Source organism: Symphalangus syndactylus, chromosome 2 (assembly GCF_028878055.3).
Source record: "Symphalangus syndactylus isolate Jambi chromosome 2, NHGRI_mSymSyn1-v2.1_pri, whole genome shotgun sequence".
Taxonomy (NCBI): domain Eukaryota; kingdom Metazoa; phylum Chordata; class Mammalia; order Primates; family Hylobatidae; genus Symphalangus; species Symphalangus syndactylus.
The window spans coordinates 121,442,593-121,461,037 of NC_072424.2; the positions used below are offsets into that span (position 1 = coordinate 121,442,593).

The 18,445-nt window shown below is 38.1% G+C and overlaps 1 protein-coding gene across 6 annotated transcripts in view; it reads left to right on the forward strand.

The window, feature by feature from the left end:
* The window catches only part of PHACTR2 (phosphatase and actin regulator 2), a 295,326-nt gene that overhangs the window by 128,438 nt on the left and 148,443 nt on the right, over positions 1–18,445 (forward strand). The window contains exon 1 of one of the 6 annotated variants that reach the window (XM_063631812.1): positions 11,918–12,150. The exons of 4 other annotated variants lie outside the window; for them this stretch is intronic. In XM_063631812.1, the coding sequence (XP_063487882.1) occupies positions 12,105–12,150 (46 nt within the window). In that variant the 5' untranslated portion in view covers positions 11,918–12,104. Of the gene's footprint in view, positions 1–11,917; positions 12,151–18,445 lie in introns of those variants that run through there. One more of the 6 variants, XM_055266044.2, reaches the window with a different exon arrangement.

Genomic DNA, 18,445 nt, shown 5'->3' on the forward strand with positions numbered 1-18,445 from the left:
CCCCAACCCACCCCCTAACAGGCCCCAGTGTGTGATGTTCCCCTCCCTATGTCCATGTATTCTCATTGTTCAACTCCCACTTATGAGTGAGAACATGTGGTGTTTGATTTTCTGTTCCTGTGTGAATTTGCTGAGAATGATGGTTTCCAGCTTCATCCATGTCCCTGCAAAGGACATGAACTCATCCTTTTTTATGGCTGCATAGTATCCCATGGTGTATATGTGCCACATTTTCTTTATCCAGTCTATCATTGATGTACATTTGACTTGGTTGCAAGTCTTTGCTGTTGTGAATAGTGCTGCAATAAACATACGTGTGCATGTGTCTTTATAGTAGCATGATTTCTAATCCTTGGGGTATATACCCAGTAATGGGATTGCTGGGTCGATTGGTATTTCTGGTTCTAGATCCTTGAGGAATCGCCACACTGTCTTCCACAATGGTTGAACTAATTTACATGCCCAACAACAGTGTTACAGCATTCCTATTTCTCCACATCCTCTCCAGCATCGGTTGTTTCCTGACTTTTTAATGATCGCCATTCTAACTGGCGTGAGATAGTTTCTCATTGTGGTTTTGATTTGCATTTCTCTAATGACCACTGATGATGAGTTTTCTTTCATATGTTTTTTGGCTGCATAAATGTCTTCTTTTGAGAAGTGTCTGTTCATATCCTTTGCCCACTTTTTGATGGGATTGTTTGTTTTTTTCTTGTAAATTTGTTTAAGATCTTTGTAGATTCTGGATGTTAGCCCTTTGTCAGATGGATAGATTGCAAAAGTTTTCTCCCATTCTGTAGGTTGCCTGTTCACTCTGCTGAGAGTTTCTTTTGCTGTGCAGAAACTCTTTAGTTTAATTAGATCCCATTAGTCAATTTTGGCTTTTGTTGCCATTGCTTTTGGTGTTTTAGTCATGAAGTCTTTGCCCATGCCTATGTCCTGAATGGTATTGCCTAGGTTTTCTTGTAGGGTTTTTATGGTGTTAGGTCTTACATTTAAGTTGTTAATCCATCTTGAGTTAATTTTTGTATAAGGTGTAAGGAAGGGGTCCAGTTTAAGTTCTCTGCATATGGCTAGCCAGTTTTCCCAACACCATTTATTAAGTAGGGAATCCTTTCTCCATTGCTTGTTTTTGTAACATTTGTCAAAGATCAGATAGTTGTAGATGTGTGGCATTATTTCTGAGGCCTCTGTTCTGTTCCATTGGTCTATATATCTGTTTTGGTACCAGTACCATGCTGTTTTGGTTACTGTAGCCTTGTAGTATAGTTTGAAGTCAGGTAGTGTGATGCCTCCAGCTTTGCTCTTTTTGCTTAGGATTGTCTTGGCTATACAAGTTCTTTTTTGGTTCCATATGAAATTTAAAGTAGTTTTTTAAAAATTCTTTGAAGGAAGTCAGTGGTAGCTTGATGGGGATAGCATTGAATCTATAAATTACTTTAGACAGTATGGCCATTTTTATGATATTGATTCTTCCTATCCATGAGCATGGAATGTTTTTCCATTTGTTTGTGTCCTCTCTTATTTCCTTGAGCAGTGATTTGCAGTTCTCTTTGAAGAGGTCTTTCACATCCCTTGTAAGTTGGATTCCTAGGTATTTTATTCTCTTTGTAGCAATTGTGAATGGGAGTTCACTCATGATTTGGCTCTCTGTTTGTCTGTTATTGGTGTATAGGAATGCTTGTGATTTTTGCACATTGATTTTATATCCTGAGACTTTGCTGAAGTTGCTTATCAGCTTAAGGAGATTTTGGGCTGAGACGATGGGGTTTTCTAAATATACAATCAAATCCAGTCATCTGGAAACAGAGACCATATGACTTCCTTTCTTCCTATTTGAATACGCTTTATTTCTTTATCTTACCTGATTGCCCAGGCCAGAACTTCCAATACAATGTTGAATAGGAGTGGTGAGAGAGGGCATCCTTGTCTTGTGCTGGTTTTCAGAGGCAATGCTTCCAGCTTTTGCCTATTCAGTATGTTATTGGCTGTGGGTTTATCATAAATAGCTCTTATTATTTTGAGATACATTCCATCAATACCTAGTTTGTTTAGCATTTTTAGCATGAAGGGATGTTTTGTCAAAGGCCTTTTCTGCATCTATTGAGATAATCATGTGGTTTTTGTCATTGGTTCTGTTTATGTGATGGATTACATTTATTCATTTGCGTATGTTGAACCAGCCTTGCATCCCACGGATGCAGCTGACTTGATCGTGGTGGATAAGATTTTTGATGTGTTGCTGAATTCATTTTGCCAGTATTTATTGAGGATTTTCGCATCTATGTTCATCAGGGATATTGGCCTGAAATTTTCTTTTTTCGTTGTGTCTCTGCCAGGTTTTGGCATCAAGATGATGCTGGCCTCATAAAATGAGTTAGGGAGGAGTCCCTCTTTTTCTATTGTTTGGAATAGTTTCATAAGGAATGGTACCAGCTCCTCTCTGTACCTCTGGTAGAATTCGGCTCTGAATCTGTCTGGTACTGGGCTTTTTTTTGGTTGGTAGGCTATTAATTATTGCCTCAATTTCAGAATTTGTTATTGGTCTATTCAGCAATTTGACTTCTTCCAGGTTTAGTCTTGGGAGGATGTATGTGTATAGGAATTTATCTATTTCTTCCAGATTTTCTAGTTTATTTGGATAGAGGTGTTTATAGTATTCTCTGATAGTAGTTTGTATTTCTGTGGGATCAGTGGTGATATCCCCTTTATCATTTTTTATTGTGTCTATTTGATTCTTCTCTCTTTTCTTCTTTATTAGTCTGGTTGTGGTCTATTCTGTTAATATTTTCAAAAAACCAGCTCCTGGATTCATTTATTTTTTGAAGGGTTTTTCGTTTCTTTTTCTCCTTCAGTTCTGCTCTGATCTTAGTTATTTCTTGTTTTCCGCTAGCTTTTGAATTTGTTTGCTCTTGCTTCTCTAGTTCTTTTAATTGTGATGTTAGGGTGTCGACTTTAGGTCTTTCCTGCTTTCTTCTGTAGGCATTTAGTGCTATAAATTTCCCTCTACACACTGCTTTAGCTGTGTCCCAGAGATTCTGGTGTGTTGTGTCTTTTTTCTCATTGGTTTCAAATAACTTATTTATTTCTGCCTTAATTTCGTTATTTACCCAGTAGTCATTCAGGAGCAGGTTGTTCAGTTTCCATGTAGTTGTGCGGTTTTGAGTAAGTTTCTTAATCCTGAGTTCTAATTTGATTGCACTGTGTTTTGAGAGACAGTTTGTTGTGATTTCTGTTCTTTTACATTTGCTGAGGAGTGTTTTACTTCCAATTATGTGGCCAATTTTAGAATAGGTGCAATGTGGTGCTGAGAAGAATGTATATTCTGCTCATTTGGGGTGTAGAGTTCTGCAGATGTCTATTAGGTCTGCTTTGTCCAGAGCTGAGGTCAAGTCGTGAATATTCTGTCTTGTTGATATTCTGTCTCGTTGATCTGTCCAATATTGACAGTGGAGTGTTAAAGTCTCCCATTATTATTGCGTGGGAGTCTAAGTCTCTTTGTAGGTCTCTAAGAACTTGCTTTATAAATCAGGGTGCTCCTGTATTTTGTGCATATATATTTAGGATAGTTAATTCTTCTTGTTGCATTGATCCCTTTACCATTATGTAATGGCCTTCTTTGTCTCTTTTGATCTTTGCTGGTTTAAAGTCTGTTTTATCAGAGACTAGGATTGCAACCCCTGCTTTTTTTTTTTCTTTCTTTCCGTTTGCTTGGTAAATATTCCTCTATCCCTTTATTTTGAGTCTATGTGTGTCTTTGCACACCGATGAGTCTTGGCTCTTTATCCAATTTGCCAATCTGTGTCTTTTAATTGGGGTATTTAGCCTGTTTACATTTAAGGTTAATATTGTTATGTGTGAATTTGATCCTGTCATTACGATGCTAGCTAGTTATTTTGCCTGTTAGTTGATGCAGTTTGTTCATAGTATCAATGGTCTTTACAATTTGGTATGTTTTTGCAGTGGCTGGTGCCAGTTTTTCCTTTCCATATTTAGTGCTTCCTTCAGGAACTCTCGTAAGGCATCTGGTAGTGCTTTTCTCAGCATTTGCTTGTATGTAAAGGATTTTATTTCTCCTTTGCTTATGAAGCTTAGTTTGGTTGGATATGAAATTCTGGGTTGAAAATTCTTTTAAGAATGTTGAATATTGGCCCCCACTCTCCTCTGGCTTGTAGGGTTTATGCAGAGAGATCTGCTGTTAGTCTGATGGGCTTCTTTTTGTGGGTAACCCAACCTTTCTCTCTGGCTGCCCTTAACATTTTTACTTCATTTCAACCTTAGTGAATCTGACAATTATGTGTCTTGGGGTTGCTCTTCTCAAGGAGTATCTTTGTGGTGTTCTCTGTATTTCCTGAATTTGAATGTTGGTGTGTCTTATTAGGTTGGGGAAGTTCCCCTGGATAATATCCTGAAGAGTGTTTTCCAACTTGGTTTCACTCTCCCCGTCGCTTTCAGGTACACCAATCAAACGTAGGCTTGGTCTTTTCACATAGTCCCATATTTCTTGGAGGCTTTATTCATTCCCTTTCATTCTTTTTTCTCTAATCTTGGTCTTCACGCTTTATTTCATTATGTTGATCTTCAATCTCTGATATCCTTTCTTTTGCCTGATCAATTCGGCTATTGATTCTTGTGTATCTTCATGAAGTTCTTGTGCCATGGTTTTCAGCTCCATCAGGTCATTTATGTTTGTCTCTAAACTGTGATTCTAGTTAGCAATTCCTCTAACCTTTTTCCAGGTTCTTAGCTTCCTTACATTGGGTTAGAACATGCTCCTTTAGCTCAGAGGAGTTTATTACCCACCTTTTGAAGCCTACTTCTGTCAATTCATCAAACTCATTCTCCATCCATTTTTGTTCCCTTGCTGGTGAGGTGTTGTGATTCATTGGAGGAGAAGAAGGCCAAGGTCTTTTTTTTTTTTTAAAATGGAGTCTCAGTCTGTAGCCCAGGCTGGAGTACAGTGGTGCGATCTCGGCTCACTGCAACCTCCACCTCCCAGTTCCAGGTTCAAGCAATTCTCCTGCCTCAGCCTCCTGAGTGGCTGGGATTACAGGAATACGCCACCATGCCCAGCTAATTTTTGTATTTTTAGTACAGATGGGGTTCCATCACGTTGGCCAGACTGGTCTTGAACTCTTGACATCGTGATCCGCCTGCCTTGGCCTCCCAAAGTGCTGTGATTACAGGTCTGAGCCACCGCACCTGACCCAAAGTCTTTATAGTTAACTGCAAGGTCCCACATGGTTATAATCTCCTTCTCCTCATCTTTACCCTCTTATTCTATATACTCCAACCACACCATTTCCCCTGGGTTCCTCAAACACATGCCATACTCCTGTCTTTATATTAACTGGTCTTTCTTCTTGGAACACCTCTCCCCCAGATAGTCATATGATTAATTCGATTACCTCCTTTGTGTTTTTGCTTAAACCTTATCTTCTCAGTGAGGACTGCTGTGAACACCACATGCCAGTCCAATCTCTCTTACTCTTCTGTATTTCATAGCACTTTTCATCTTCTAAATGATTATAAAGTTTACTGATTTATTATGTTTACTGCTTATTTTCTGTCATTCTATTAGAATGTAAGCTCTGTGAGTGCAGGTGTTTTTGTATTTTGTATAATTCTATCTCCTAAGTACCTAGAACAGAGACTGGTAAAAAGGAGATGCATAATAAATATTTGTTGAGTGGTGAACCAATCAATGAGTTATTATTAATATAGAACTAGCATATATGTAACAAAATATAGACCCAAAGTCTTTTCATAGAGCAGGAATACAGTGAAATACATTTACATCCCAAATACCCATTAACTGGTAAATAGATAAATAAACTTTTGTATAGCCATACAATGGAAGGCAACCTAGAACAAAAAGGAACAAAATACAGATACACAGAGCAACATGGATGAATATCAAAGACATTAGACGAAACAAGCCAGATAAAAGAAACCTGTTATAATATTATTCCATTTGTAAGAAATTTTAGATAAATCAAAAGTATGGACATGGAAAGCAGGTTGGCAGTTCCCCAATGCCAAGGGTGGTACAGGGATGTGAAACAGGAATTAACTGCAAAAGGACATGATGGAGGAGTACCTTAGGGTTCTCGAAGTTTTCTGACACTTGAGTGTGCTGTTGGTTGACTATATGTTTATTAAAACTTATTGAACTGTTTGCTTTAAATGGGTACATTTTAGGGTCCATAACTTATTCTTCAAAAAGCTGCAAGCAAGCCTGGGCAATGTAGTGAGACCCTATCTCTAAAAAAAAAAAAAAAATACAAATAATTAGCTGGGCATGGTGGCAGGCACCCATAGTCCCAGCTACTCGGGAGGCTGAGGTGGGAGGATTGCTTGAGCCCAGGGGTTCAAGGCTACAGTGAGCAATGATTATACCACTGCACTCCAGCCTGGGCCACAGAGCAAGACCCTGTCTCAAAAACAAAAAACAAAAAACAAACAAAAAAAGCTGCAAGCAATAAACAAACAAATACAGTTAATTCTGACCACATACTATTAGAATTTAATCTTTCTTTAATTCAGGAAGCACTTCACAATCTTGGGGCACCTTCAGAATGAATGAGCACCTCTGTATGGCAAAAATGTGGATTTAGTAATTTGCTAAAGTTCAGAGCCTTCTCTGTACCAACCTACTGAGCATCCCTAGCATTTGGAGGAACAAACTTCTTCTTTTTTATTTTTATTTTTATTTATTTCTTTCTTTTTGAGACGGAGTCTCACTCTGTTGCCCAGGCTGGAATGCAATGGCGAGATCTCGGCTCATTGCAACCTCCGCTTCCCGGGTTCAAGCGAGTCTCCTGCGTCAGCCTCCCAAGTAGCTGAGATTACAGGAGTGCACCGCCACACCTGGCTAATTTTTGTATTTTTAGTAGAGACAGGGTTTCACCATGTTGGCCAGGCTGGTCTCGAGCTCCTGACCTCAGGTGATCCGCCCACCTCGGCCTCCCAAAGTGCTGGGATTACAGGCACGAGTCACCACTCCCAGCTGGAGGAACAAACTTCTGTTCCTCCACTGTTAGGATCATGTATTTGTAGGCTGCAACACCCACCCTCCACCGTACCCATACTATGAACTCCGCCACAGGAGAGTCCATACCTCACTTATCCTTATGCCCATGTGCTAGAGGTACCACGCACATGGGAGGTCCTCAGTCAACTCTAGTTGAATGAGTAGATGATTATTTCAGAGTGGCATACAAAAGAAAGTTTATAGTCACCGACAGACTTGATATTCTCTTGCTATGGAGTCAACATTCTATATTATTACCAAAATTTTACATGTATTCTCAGATTTTTTTTGTCCATACTTGGAAGTTATCATTAAGGAGATAACATAAATGCTTATTTTTAATTCATCATCTATGTGTTGAGTACCCTCTATTTGCCAGGCAAATTTTGTTAGTTTCTAGGGATGGATGTGATGGTTAACAAAACAAAGATTTGGGCCTTACTGGAAGCAATTATTTTGTGTAAATTTGGCAGTCATATAAAAGATGTCTTTAAGGACTGTTCTCTTTAGATTTTGGTCAATAAATTAAAGATTATTCATTTTATAGCAGTTTTTAGAGTTTTAATACTATGGATGAGTACTTTGTTTTGCTTATGAAATGAAGTAGAGCAAAATTACAGACGCTTTTCCTCCCAGGGTAGGGGGAATGTCTTTGGAAAAGGAAATTCCAGCACCACCCCTTGAGGTCTTTATTTTCCAGCATAAATCTTCCAACTGCGGGGCTCACTCACTAAGCAAGCACATGTGAGCCACACCCCGCCTCTGCAGAGACTCACGCAGGGGTGAGGCAGAGGCAAGGTATTTTGTTAATCCTTTTAGCTTGAGCAAGCAGAAGAAGGAAAACTCAGGAAATAAATCACATGAAAATATGAGAACAATAGGAAAGAAAAGCCTGTCTTTCAGGTTTGTTTCCTGTTCTAATACTTGTGGAATGTGGTCTTCTACTGATGCTTAATATAACTAGAATATGCAAAGTTGTAATTCTTTCCTTAACAAAAGTTTTCCTTTGTCTGTTAGCATTATCTTGTTAAAACCAGCATCTCTCAGAATTGTTAAAATCTAAGATATAGTAGCCATTTAGTTGCAACTTTACCATAGAGTAACATTTTACAAAGTAAACATTGGTTACATATACAGAGTTTTCACTGAGTTTGTAATATCTAGTAAAGCTCCCATTTGCTTTTTATATTTTTCTAAGTAAGCTGACTCTTACAAAATGTAGCCAAGTTTTGAAGACATACAAAGTTTTTAAAAACCAGAAGATCTTCTAGTAAAAACTACCCGAATAGTTAAAACAACTTTTGCATATCGTTTTTGGTATACTATTAGGAAAACAGCTAAGTTTTCATTCATTTCCTTCCCATTAAGAAAGAATTTTTCTATGGCTACAATTCCCATTAGCCAAGGAAATGTCACTAATTCACAGGATGTTTATGGACAAATCCAGAAATAAGGATGTAAATTAATGTAATCTTCATTTGCTTGTATATGGCCACCACCAACCACTGCTGCCTCCCAGGTCACTGCTGTTCTGATCAACCATCTCATCTCTTGGGACTCTGCCCACCCCTTCCCTCCCACCATAATTCCTCCACCCCTAACATCTGGTGTCTCAAAATGAATCCTCACACAGCTGGCAGCATCTGGACAAGGCGGAGACCTCCAGGATTAGTACTCGTGGCATTTGTGTTCTGAGGAAGGTTCCCTTTTCTTCCTACTCCATGCTAGATTTGGCTGCCTAGAAAAATCTGGCAGTAACCTAAGTTATAGGATTTGGTAGTGGTGACTGTAGTAATTGTAAACCATCTTCTCTAAAGGCATGAAGTTGTATCTCTGCCATTTGGACTTTGACCTAGAAAAGAACTTTCTCACAAATGGTCCAGATTGCCAATGTTTAGGCTTATGTCCGCTTTAACTTTTACCTAATAGATATAATGGCTTCCATCCAGGAGGAGTGCAGTGGTCACTTTGGGTACCCCAGGTGGGTGAGTCTAAGACTTCCCACATCAGACAAGCCAGTGTTACAGGGTAGAATGCTTGAAAACCTAATAAGTACAACTTTTTGTCATAAAGGTACACTGGCTTTCAGAAGGCGAAATTCTGTCTCACTAATTCACTTACTTTAATTTCTTTCTGGAAATAAATGAATAAATCACAGTAGTTCTTTCAGAGCTTGAAAAACATTTAGAGTGTTCCATGGAAAAAATCAGTAGATGCCATTAGTCTATATTTTTAGGATGGCTAAATAGAAGCTATTCCTCAAACTCAGCCATGGTATGATATAATGCGGCGTTATTATAACAGAGAAAAGTAGTGGTGTGCTGAAGGCAGTTCACACAGGCTAGTGGGCCAAATTGTTACATTTCAAGGAATTTTGCAAGCTGTTTGATATCAGTTTTGCTAGCTGGTTGAAGGCCTGTAGAATAGGTTATTGTAGGAGTATTTACGTCACAGTAAACAAAGCAGTCTGAGGCCCCCTCCTGCCTCCTCACCCCCAGCCCAAACCAGTTAAGCATTTACCAGGATATCACTGAATATGAGATTGGTTTAGAAATAGAGAGCAAAGAGTGAGACCAATGGGATAAATGCTGAAGAATTATAAATAGATAGCTTCCTCAGGGTTAGGTATTGGGACTGATCTTGTTTAGCATTTTAATAAATTCCCTAGAGAGAGGTAGTATACAGAGAAATGTCCATACCTTTCAGATGACGTTTAATGTTTCCAGGGTTAAACTATAAACCCATGGGATTAACACCCAGAACTCTTAGTAAAACTGTGTGAGTTCTAATAAGGCGAGAGTAAGGCAATTTGGGGGAAAATTATCTTAAAATTCTCTTGTTAAATGATCATTTCTAACCTTTGCATTACAACCTAGAAATGAAATTTAGAGATTTCTGTAGACGTTTTCTATGTTCATTAGTATAACTTGTTAGCTGTGATAAAAAGGCCACTTAAATGCCAAGCCCCATCAGAAGCTCTAGAAACCAAGAACAGGAACTGTCCCACTCTTAGAAAGAAACTTTAGTGCACACTTCCTGCAGTTTTGGTTGACATGCTTCAAGGATAATGTAATGGAACTGGAAGAGTTTCAGAGAAAATTGCATAACCTGGTTGGGGTATTATAGGAATCCCAGATGAGGCCGAAGATTATATTAACTAGCAAATCATGAAAGGTCTTGAATAAGGTAAATATAGCTGTATTAAGCAATTCCTGAAAAACTGGAACCAGAGTGCACCTCCTTAATCTTTGAAATAAGAATTTATAGAATAGAAATATACTGTTGTTTCTCAAGGAAAAGAAGAAATGATAGCAACCTCAAAGTTTGACTTTTATCAGTATTTAAAAATTATTATAGTTACATATTTTGAATGTGCAAAATTTACTGTATATTTCCTCTGATCAGTGACCTCCCTTTATCAGAAAGACGCTGTCAAAAAGAAGAGTGAAACATTCTCCCTCTTCACTTACCTTTAACCACTTTTGTTTGTTTGTTTTTTTCTTACGGCAACTCAAAGCAAAGAGCTGGAAGAGCCAGCCATTATAATTGCTTACTCTCAGCGCTTAGCTCCCCAGGTGGGATGTGTTTCCAAAACACATTTTTGTATTTATAAGGAAATGTAGTTAGGATTAATTTTATTGTCCTAATTAGAACTCACATTTTAGTTAAATCCTCAATTTCATTACAAAAAAAAATCAGTGTTTCTTAAGAGTGAATTAGGCAAAGGGAAGAAGACAATGGATCACACTTTTCTAGGGAAAAGATCTTCCTCACAGTGGTGGGTGGGCTATTTGGGTGTAAAAAAAAAATAGGGCAACTTAATTAACCATGACAAAACAGACAAGTAAGTGTCTTTCAAAAAAATCAAACAAGGCTGTGCACGATCTTAATAATAAAAATTTTAGAAAAAAATGATTTTCATGTTAGTTCAGAGTTGATTGTCTAGGATAAATTAAAAAATGAAAGCTGTGGTAAATGACCTAAATATATTGCACTTTCTGATATTTTTTACTTTTTAATGAAATATATGCCTTCAGCAAAGTGCACACATCATTACAGACATCTCAATGAATCTTCGTAAAATGAACACATCCAGTAACCACCATCCAATCTAATGCACCATATATAGATGTTCCATATACTGTATATATATATAGCATGTAGATTACTTATACTAATGAATCATTAATTGCAAATATGAAGAATATTTATTTGTATTCATATTTTTAAGAAGATGATATTATAGAAGGGTTTAATTCACCTTTCAAGTTTGTTATAGTTTTTTTCCCCTTTTGTGTATTTTAATCACTTTATTTCACAGTAATTCTTTTGAAATAAAGGAGAGGTCAGCACTCGAGTTTTAGGTGGGAGACAGCAAAGAGTATATTTTGTTGATCTCACACGTAGACCTATCATTTAGATTTGTTGTCAAGCCTGATTGAGGCCATTAATGCTGTTTTTAAAAAATTATATTTGTTAAAAGGAACATAATTTTTAAAACGAGAAAAAAAAATGGGCATAGGACATGAGAGTGCCACAATACTGCGAATAGAATGTAAGGAAGGAAATAACTTTTAAGAAACAAATTTTGTTAAATTAAGTACCGTGACTAAATACTTTAATTCCTTTTCTTGTAGCCCGTAAGGATCATTTGACTTTGAACCTTTTAAGTCAAAGAGGAGTAGCCTGAAAGCCTGAACTCCCTACCACCCTGAGGGGGTGCGGGTGCGGCGGGGCCGGCTGGGGGCTTCCCCCACCCCCTGCTCCTGCGCCCTCCCCCCGCTTCCCCCTCCTCCCCTCTCTATCGCCCTCACCCCCCTTCTTCCCCCGTGACCCCTGACCCCAGCTAATCTGCATAGAGGAATGACAGGCATCCGCTGGGCAGGATCCGCCGCGCCGGCTGCGGCCGGCCGGGCTGGGAGACCAGCGCGGGGTAGAAGGTGAGGGGACCCGGCGGGCCGCTCGGCACAGGCCGGGACATGAACGCTTGGAAGTCTGGCTGGGAGCGGACCCATGATCCAAGGACCAAAGGAGCCGCGTGAGCGCTGGACCTGGCCCTGCGACCCCAGTCATGGGCCAGACCTCGGTGTCCACGCTGTCCCCGCAGCCCGGCAGCGGTGAGTCCGGGGCGCACGCGATGCGCTCCAGCCGCGCGGGCGCGGGGCTGGCGGCGGGGCCCCGGGGCAGGCAGGGCTAGTCGTCTGGTCGGGTTCCGCTCGGACCCGCCAAGTCCCTCGGAGAAACCCCAGAGGTAGCGCTCGCCAAACTCTTTGTCGTGAAAGAGGAATGCCTTTTGGGATCCAGCCGATTTTACCTTAAAGGCACAGGCTCCATTTTTCTGTGCGCGATGCCTCGCTGTGTTTTTTTATCCAAATTATTTCGGAGCCAGAAACTTACGGGAAACGCCATTTGAGTATTACTGTGTTTTTAAAAACGCGAAACTTAGAGAGCAAGAGAAACATGCCAACAGCTTTTTCTGTATTTACGCTTGGCTTCCGAACAGACTAGGACTGAATGCTTTCAAGCTTGTCAACTGATTTATGGTTTGTTATTCGGAGTAGAAGCGCTGATCGCCTTATCCTGGCAGACGCTGAATACTTAATAACTAGCCCCGAAATGCGTAATTGTTTCAAATGAGACTTGTTTTGTTTATAGTAGATACAGCAGCTATAACATTTAGGGAAACATATCTCATGAACTTAGTTCTCCAGGACTAAAGTTAGTTTTATGGAAACGTGTGTAACTTGTCTGAGTTCTAATGCTCTGTTTTAAAAGTTTCTTTTTTCCATTTTCTTAAACAAAAAGAGGGAAGGAAGGTACGTCTGGCATTTCCCCAACAGTGTAGGGATAAAAAAAAAAGACCTGTTTGGTGGTGTTACTTGTGATTGGATAAGGAAATAAATTTAAAAGGTACTATTTTGATATTTTTCCATCAACGATTAAAAATAAATAAAACTCAAAGGGACCATTTATGTTGCTCATTGACATATTTGATACACTTTTTAAATTGTGCAAACATCAACAGGATCTTGCTGAAAGGAAATGACAGGGTACAGAGGAAGGTTTTTTAATCTGCCTCAGGATGTCCAGCTAGATAGCATTCTGTCATTCCAACCCCCCACCCCACTTTATACCCAGTGGATTTCTTTAGGTAGCACAGCTTCACTCCCTGAGATACCACTGGCTTTGCTGAGGTTTCTGTTAATACCACAGAAGACCCTTCTGCAAAGAAGAGACATCAGAATCAGAATATGCCTTCTTTACCATTAATGACATGGCTACAGCTCTGAAATCAAAGACTTCATGTTGACAGCTTTTTGAGAGATTTTTGCGGGGAGGGGTTGAGTAGGATTTTAAATTTAGTAAACTATTTTGTGCAAATAAGACTTGGTTTCCTTTGTCTTACCTTAAAGTGGTGTGAGACTTCTTTTCATTTCAAGGAAGGGTTATATTTTTAAATTTGTTCACCGGCAAAAATAGAATTAAATCAGTACTCCAATACAAGAGTATACAGAAAGTATTGTCCTGAATTTAGTGATTTTATCACAAAATATTATTCGAGTGAATATTAGAAAAGCAAATTTTGCCTTAATAAAAATCAAGGAATATTATATAAATGATGTCTAAGAAGCAAATAAAATCCTAAAGTGAGACTCCCTACATCTTACTCAGTACAGCAAAAAAACCCGGATTGCTATAATTCCAAATAAAATGACTGATTATACTGAGAAACTGTAATCTACTTAAGTAAAAAGTGTTTTAAGCAAAAAGTTATGCTTGATCATAAAAGATAATTCAGAGAAATATCTCACGGAATGGTGTTATACTTAAATTGCAGGTCCTCAATTTTGTGGATTAAAAGTTTGTATGACTTGAAGTGACCAATCCATACATCATAAATACAGGGTTTTTTATTTTTCAGTTAAGGAATGACAGTGGTTATGACTTAAGTTGTGGTATTGTAAAAGAACAGTTTTCTCGTGATATCCAGTATCTCTAAATTCATTAGAGCTACCCCGTTTCCCTGAAGGTTTGCCATCAGATTCTCAATGAAAACCAAAAAAAAAAAAAAAAATTAAATTAAATAACGTTTGCTGAGTTTTATATTCATGTCTGTATTTTTCTGAGTCTGAGACTGTCAAACTCTCTACTATTCCAGGTATTTTGTTCCCTCCTTGTTAACTGTTTAACTCTGGCTTTACAGATGGTGTGAAGATCCTTGTTCTGTTTGATCTTAGCCATTGACTAGTTGTTTAAGTCTGGAGCAGCTGCTTAGGATTACAGTATTAAAGATGATTCTCATCTTAAATGCTTAGTGGGTGAAAATCTGTTTAAGTCAAAGGAATCAATAGCACAGAGTTTAATTATTCATACTTATCGCTCAATTTGGCCTTTTGTAAAAATCTTCGTTATAGGCTAGAAGTTGACTTGCTTTTCCCCGTTTTGACTTTTGGCTCTCTAGAGCCTTTCGGTTTAGGTTGCGCCTAATTCTCTGGGTTCTAGGAAGAACATTAATAATTTTTTCTGAAAATATGCAGTTAGATCCATTATTTTAAAAAAACAGCTGTATTGATGTATAATTCACATACTATAAAATTCACCCATGGAAAGTGTACAGTTCATTGTTTTTCAGTGTGTTCACAGTGTTGTGTGACCCTCAATCTCTATTCCCACCCTATTCAACCAGTGGGCTCTACCTTAATTAAACACTAATCAACTTTTCTGTCTCTATAGATTTGCTTATTGAGAACTTTCATTCATGTCAATGGAATCATAATGTGTCATTTTGTGACTGGCTTCTTTCAGTTAGCATAATGTTTTCAAGGGTCATCCCATGTTGTAGCATGTATCAGTTGTTCATTTCTTTTTATTGCCAAATAATATTCTACTGTATGAATATGCCACATTTTATTTATCCATTTATCAGTTGATGGACATTTGTGTTATTTCTGCTTTGGGCTATTTATGAATAATGCTGCTCTGAACTTAATGTACAAGTTGTTGTAAAGATATATTTTCATTTCTCAGGTATATATTTAGTAGTGGAATTGCTGGATTATATGGTAGGTAGTTCTATGTTTAACCTTTTATGGTGTTGCCAAACAGTTTCCAAAGAAGTTAGACCATTTTACATTCCCACCAGCACTGTATGAAAGTTACAATTTCTCCACATCCTTACCAACATTTGTTACTGTCTTTGATTATAGCCATCTTAGTAGGTGTGAAGTTATATCTCATGGTTTTGATTTCCTTTTCCCTAATTACTACTGACCTTGAGCATCTTTTCATGTGCTTATTGGCCGTTTGTATGTCTTCTTTGGAAAAAATGTCTTCAGATCCTTTGCCTAATTTTAGTTGGATAATTTGACTTCTGTTGGAGTTTTAGTTCTTTGTATGCTAGATCCAAATCCCTTGTCAGATACATGATTTGCAAATATTTTCTGCCATTCTCTGGGTTGTCTTTTCATCTTGATAGTGTGATTTGCAGCTCAGATTTTTAAAGTTTTGATGATGAGCAGTTTATCAATTTTTTCTTTTGTTGTTTGTGTTTTTGGTATCACATCTGAGAACTACAGCCTAACCAAGGCAAGAAGATTTACACCTGTGTTTTCTTCCAAGCATTTTATAATTTTGGCTGTTACATTTAGGTCAGTAATACGTTTTGAGTTAATTTTTATGTATGGCGTGATGTAGGGTTTCATTCTTTTACATATGAATATCCAGTTGTTCCAGCAACATTTGTTGAAACGACCGTTCTTTCCCCATTGAATGGTGTTCCGCCGTTGTCAAAAATTTATTGACTGTACATGTAAGGGTTTACTTCTGGACTCTCAGTTCTACTCCATTGTCCTTCTTATGCCAGTTACCACAATGTCTAGATTAATGTAGCTTTGTAGTAAATTTTGAAACCTAGAAGTATGAGTTTTTCAACTTTGTTCCTTTAAAACTTTTTACTGATTATTCTGGTTCCCTTACATTTTCATATGAATTTTGCAATCAACCTGTCAATTTCTGCAAAAAAGCCAATTAGAGTTTTGATAGCAATGGTATTGAACCTGTAGATCAATTTGGGTAGTATTGCCATCTTAACAATATGAAGTCTTCTAATCCATGAACATAGATGTCTTTCCATTTCTTTATATCTTCTTTCTTTTCACCATGTTTTGTAGTTTTCAGTGTAGTGCAGTGGTGCGATCACGGCTTATTCACTGCAGCCTCAACCTTCTGGGCTCAAGCGATCCTCCAACCTCAGCCTCCTGAGTAGCTGGGACCACTGGTGCCCACCACCATGTCCGGCTACTTTGTATTGTTGGTAGAGATGGGGTTTTCTGTGTTGCCCAGGCTGGTCTCAAACTCCAGAGCTCAAGAGATCCACCCACCTGGGCCTTCCAATATTGCAGGGATTATAGGCATGAGCCACTGTGCCTGGCCTGAACTCATTTTTTAGTCCTAGTAGTTTTTCAGTAGATTCCTTATGATTTTCTATATACATGATCATACTATATACAAGATCTATTTACATGTGCAAAGAAACAACATTTTAATTCCTCCTTTTAGAGTTGAATGCCTTTTATTTTTTTCTTATTTAATAGTTCTGGCTAGAACCTTTGGTCCAATGTTAAGTAGAAGTGGCAGTTGTGAGCATTTTTGTCTTGTTCCTGATCTAACAAAAAAAAAAGTTTTTTTTGTTTTTTTTTGTTTGTTTGTTTGTTTTTTACCATTAACTGTGCTATTAGCTATGGGTTTCTTCATAGGTTCCCTTTGTCAAAAAGTTCTCTTCTATTCCTACTTTGTCAGTGTTTTTATCATGAATGATTGTTCAATTTTGTCAAAGGTTTTTCCTGCCTCTATTGAGGTGATCATATGGTTTTTGTCCTTTATCCTATTCATTTGTCATGTTACATTAATTGATTTTTGGTTGTTAAACCAACCTTGCATTCCTAGGATAAATCCCACTTGGGTAACGTGTATAATCCTTTTTATATGTTGCTGGGTTAGGTTTACAAGCATTTTACTGAGAATTGGATCCATTATTTCTAAGTACAGGCTAAAATGATATGCCCCTAAATAGGATGGTTTCGGTACCCTCTGGCATCATGCCCTAGGAGGATTGAGACTTCTAGTATTTCGTTGTGAAGTGTAGAGCATGGTAGATTGGATACAATACATTTTTTTTTATTATACTTTAGGTTTTAGGGTACATGTGCACAATGTGCAGGTTTGTTACATATGTATCCATGTGCCATGTTGGTTTGCTGCACCCATTAACTCGTCATTTAGCATTAGGTATATCTCCTAATGCTGTCCCTCCCCCCTCCCCTCTACAATACATTTTTGATGAATATATGAATGAGTCAACAGATAGTCTCAATAAGCAGCCTGACTGCTTTAAGCCAATGATTATATGAATGAGAGGTATGTATTATTTATATTCTTTTTTTAGTCCAAGAATTACATTACTCTGGCTCTATTGTCTGAAGGGTGGTATCTGAATCTAGTAATTATTTCTTCTAGTTTTTTCCAACCCCACTCCATTTTCACGGTGCCACAGACCAGCACTTGGCTGCTTCTCCTCAATCCTTGGGTTGAAATGACAGACAATGCCACTGTCCCCATTTTTAGGAGACAAGAGAACAAGTAAATAAAGTGTGCAGGATCACACCTATGTTGTGATAGAACCTGTATTTATCTGTGTCTCTGGGTTTCCAAGTTTTGTTCAGGGCCCTGTATTTGTCTTGTCCAGAATATTTATCCATTTCCTTGTAAACCAGGCACAGGAAGAGGTCCTAAAGGCAAAAGCTGATGCAGTTTGTTTTCTTTATTGTATAATATATATATGGTAGGAAGTCAAACATCACAAGATAGTTTGGGATAAAAATGAATTTACTCCCTCCCAGAATCCTCCAGTCCCACTTTTCATCTATAACCCAGCATGAACATTTTTTTCATTCCACACAGTTTTCATTCATAGATATATCTTTATCAGCAGTCAAACAAGACATACTATACTTACTGCTCTATACTTTGAATTTTTTGTGTAATATAACTTGAAAATATTTCCATCTTGTTCTCTTTAATTCTATAAATGAACACTATTATAGTATGTGGATATATCAAAACTTCCTTTAAAAGAATCCTGTTGTATTTTAATATTGTTCCTGGGTTCTTTGCATATGTATATGCTCTTATGAACAATAATGAAATGAACATCCATATCTATGACCTCTCTCTGCACTCCGGGCTCAAATATGCAACTCCTTATTTGACAGGTCTGCTTGAAAACTTGCTGGGCATCCCAGAGGTAACATGGATCTAATGGAAGGTTTGATTTTGTCCTCCAAGCCAGTTCTTTCCTTGACTTTCTACCTTTCACCAAATGATACCCCAACCACTCACTTGTTCTAGCCCAAG